The 4024-nt window shown below is 33.4% G+C and overlaps 1 protein-coding gene across 1 annotated transcript; it reads left to right on the forward strand.

The window, feature by feature from the left end:
* Positions 1-1850: 1850 nt before the first annotated feature.
* Positions 1851-3662, forward strand: LOC127845881 (putative nuclease HARBI1). The gene is made up of 3 exons (XM_052377056.1): positions 1851-2330; positions 2948-3174; positions 3500-3662. The coding sequence occupies exons 1-3, from the start codon at positions 1851-1853 to the stop codon at positions 3660-3662; spliced, it is 870 nt and encodes a 289-aa protein (XP_052233016.1).
* Positions 3663-4024: the final 362 nt, after the last annotated feature.

The following is a 4024-nucleotide window of genomic DNA, read 5'->3' on the forward strand; positions in this document are numbered from 1 at the left end:
CAGTGTTTTGAACATTTTGTAGTTTCTTGATAGCTGATTTTTGTGTTCCATGCGGCAGTGAATTGCTAGTAGTCTAGCCGAGATGTAACAAGTGAATTGACCAAGAACTTTGTGGCATTTGGTGTAAGATATTGCCTGATGTGAACTATTTGCCTAATCTGACCGAAACATGATCTACTTATAGCATTAATATGGTGTTCCATACTCTTTCTTGAATCAAACCAAGCACTGAAATTTCGAACGTATTGCGATGGTTTAATTGTCGAGTCTCCTACTTTAACAGTTAACCCGTCTACGTACTTGGCGTTGTTTTGACTTAAAAATACTATGACCTCGGTTTTGTCGCTGAGCATATTTGTTTTCATCCACGAGATTATATCTTGGAGGCACTTTTCAACTCGATTTAGTGTCTCGTTTTGGGCTGCTCCATCGATGGGTTCGAAGGGAAGGTAGAGCTGCGAGTAATCGGAGTAGAAGTGATGCCCGAATCCATGTTTTTTTGCAAATCTCCCCAACAGGCTTAGTATACATGTTATAAAATTTTGGGCTTAACACAGATCCCTGGGGTGGTATTCTGAAACTTTCTTAGACAAAATTTTCACTAAGAATTCACATTTTTTCTAAGAATTTTACTATAACTGTAATATTTTCTTAGTTTTTGTCTTAGAAACGTTCTAATGTCTTAGAATTTTCTAAGAGTCGCCGAATTTTACTATAAAAGTTAGAAACCTCTACACCTGTCTATAACGTATAGAATTTTCTTAGAGAAAATATTTTTCGGCCATTTTGTGTTGATTTATTGAAAAAAATATCGAATTTCACGTCAAACCACCACAGGTAAGTTAAATTTAACATTGTTAAACAATCTTTACATTTTAAATGACGTAAACGCACCTAATATGTAGATAACGTAACATAAATATCCATCTCTCGTATGTTTACAAACGCATTTAAAATGTGGGAACAAAATTCACCACAATATATACGTTGACAGTTATTATCATCCTAGAATGTATTACTATGTCGAAACCTTCACTTTCCTATTTTACAAAATACGAAACTGTAAAGTGACGAAACCTCCTTAGATACATTTCCGTCAAAACAAATATGGCGGACTTATGGCGGACGTATCAGTTTTGTTTACATCTTCGAAAACTTTAAATGAACGTTTCCAATTTAAATAGGAACATAACGATGCAAAAGCACATCATCTCTTGTGCTTTCAAGTTAAATGCTCATACTGTAATTTTATAAATCTGTATGGATTTAGAAATTGGTATCGTAACAATTCTTGAATTGGAGAAAGTGTAATCTAAATCACATGTCAATTTACTATACTATTTTCACTTTTAAAGTTTTATACTTAATTTCTTAAAAACGTGATGTAATTATTTTGTTTTCCATTTTTATTTATTGTCATCCTAGCGTTGTTTATATTGTTGGTTGAACTGTTCATATTAAATTTGTAATTGGATGGTGATATCAATATACTCATTGAGCAATTGCCTATGAAATGAACATTGGTATAAGATGTGAAAATCTAAAGGACCTATAAGCACTCATACCTGACCCGACAAATGAAATCCCACCTAATGAGGAAATTAGCAACTGTTGCATCCCACTATAATGTGTTCATGATCGTTTGAATTTTTTTCATAAAAGCGGAAATTTTCGTCCCTGATTAGCCTGTGCGGATTGCACAGGCTAATCTGGGATGACAATTTACGCACAAGCATTATTCCCAGTTTTCTCAGAAAACTACACAATGTTTCTAATATTATTATTTGTGTATTTGTTTTGCAAGTAAGATAATATGGATATAAACCTTGTTTATTTATTGACTTGTAGATATGAATGAAAGACTCGATACCTATGAAAACCTCACAAACATGGAGGTTGTTCGTAGATATCGTCTAGATAAGGATGGTATTGATCGGCTGAATGATGAATATGGCGATCGATTAGCGCCAAGAACACTTGGCCAAAGAAATGTCTCCGCTTTGGAAAAAATAATTGTCACCCTACGCTATTTTGCGTCGGGTGACTTTCAAATCAATGATGGAGACATCCATAAACTGTCACAGCCATCTGTATCAAGAGCTGTGACACAATTCACAGAGATGCTGGCTAACCAGGAAACGATGACAAGAAACATAACATTCCCAACCAGTATGCATGATATAACCAGGGTGAAGACGGACTTCCAAGGTATAGCCAACTTTGTCAATGTTGTTGGAGTGGTTGACGGGACGCAAGTCCAAATTCAAGCTCCGCATGTCAATGAGGACGCATATGTTAATAGAATGGGATATCACTCGATTAATACCCAGGTAAAAAAAATAGCAATTCATGTACACATTTATTTTTACATATAGAAGCCTAACTTCCTACATTCATACATAGTTTTCCAATTTTCATTCAAAATGTGTCTGTATACTGGATGTAATTGAACATCTATGATTCTATGTTTAACTTTTTTAATAAAATGATGCATTTGACAGTGACATAATCAAACTTTTATTATGTTATATAGTCTTTAACTGTACTGTGCTATATGTGAATTGTTCTCATAACTCTAACATTGTACAAAGCTGTTTTAATTGATTTCCAGACTTTAGTGGATACTATATAACTTTATGGTATTTGGAATAGAGGTAACTCTGTAGTTCATGTTACAGTCTCTGTAATTTGAACTCAGGGGTTAGCTCCCATTCATTTTACTATAAGTGTAAGACGATTCTTTGTTATATAATTTTATAGTCTCTTATAACTCGATATTTCAAATTGGCAGCATTTTATTATTATGCTTATGTTTTTATTGTATGTTGTGATTGTATATACATGTATGCTGATGAGACTCTGATAAACTAATCATAATAATAGATAGAATCACTGGAAACAATTGGATGTTCAAGACACACAAACTACCACAACTGTTTAATTTTAGGTGATATTCAATGGCCAAGACCGACTTATTGATATAGTTGCACGGTGGCCAGGATCAACCCATGACAGCCGGATCCTAAGGGAGAGTAGCGTATACCAACTCTTTGAACGTGGGCATGTGGCCAGCGAGCACAAATATCTGCTCGGGGACAGTGGCTACCCATGCAAGCAGTGGTTGCTCACTCCTTATTTAAACCCAGCCAATGCAGGACAGGTTAACTACAACAGGTACATGATTTATTTTTTTTAATTGAACAATAAGATGATTCATATTCATTGTCTACAATATTTAATAGAACAATGAGAACATATTAGAATGATACATTTTGAAATAAAACAATATCAGGTTATGGTTAGTGCTTTTTGAATGTATGTTTACAACTATATCCATGGCATAAAATAAGTTTTTTATTTCATGTGGTGTAGCAATACAAACAATAATAAATAAAGTTTTTATATATTGCAATAATAATATCACACACTAATTTAGAGAATTGTGATTTAAACAGTATATCAGCAAAATAAATTAACTATATTTATTAAATTTTTACAGAGTTATCATGGCATGTGGAGTGTTGCATAACATTTGCAAAGAAATGAACATCCCAATGATTGGGGATGATATACCAGCCAACATGCAGCAGGAAGTACCTTACCAAGGAATTCAGAATGGGCTGCGATACAGGGATTTCGTAGCACTAACATATTTTAACTAAGGTACGCACATAGACAAAACAAGTCTATAAAATGTGTGTTCATTTACATCGGATAAAGACAAAACAAGTCTATAACATGTGTGTTCATTAACATCTGAAAGAGACAAAACAAGTCTTAAAAATGTGTGCCCATTTACAACTGATTAAGACAAAACAAGTCTATAAAATGTTTGTTCTTTTACATTGGATAAAGACAAAACAAGTCTATAACATGTGTGTTCATTAACGTCTGAAAGAGACAAAACAAGTCTTAAAAATGTGTGCCCATTTACAACTGATTAAGACAAAACAAGTCTATAAAATGTTTGTTCTTTTACATTGGATAAAGACAAAACAAGTATTTAAAATGTGTGTTAATTTAA

Source organism: Dreissena polymorpha, chromosome 9 (assembly GCF_020536995.1).
Source record: "Dreissena polymorpha isolate Duluth1 chromosome 9, UMN_Dpol_1.0, whole genome shotgun sequence".
Taxonomy (NCBI): Eukaryota; Metazoa; Mollusca; class Bivalvia; order Myida; family Dreissenidae; genus Dreissena; species Dreissena polymorpha.

What these genes read in the sequence shown, in the direction of transcription:
- LOC127845881 (XM_052377056.1), top strand. Translation starts at nt 1,851, where the DNA reads ATGAATGAAAGACTCGATACCTATGAAAACCTCACAAACATGGAGGTT. An exon ending in ATCACTCGATTAATACCCAG is followed by an intron (nt 2,331 to 2,947) that starts GTAAAAAAAATA and finishes GTTTAATTTTAG; the next exon opens with GTGATATTCAATGGCCAAGA. An exon ending in GGACAGGTTAACTACAACAG is followed by an intron (nt 3,175 to 3,499) that starts GTACATGATTTA and finishes AAATTTTTACAG; the next exon opens with AGTTATCATGGCATGTGGAG.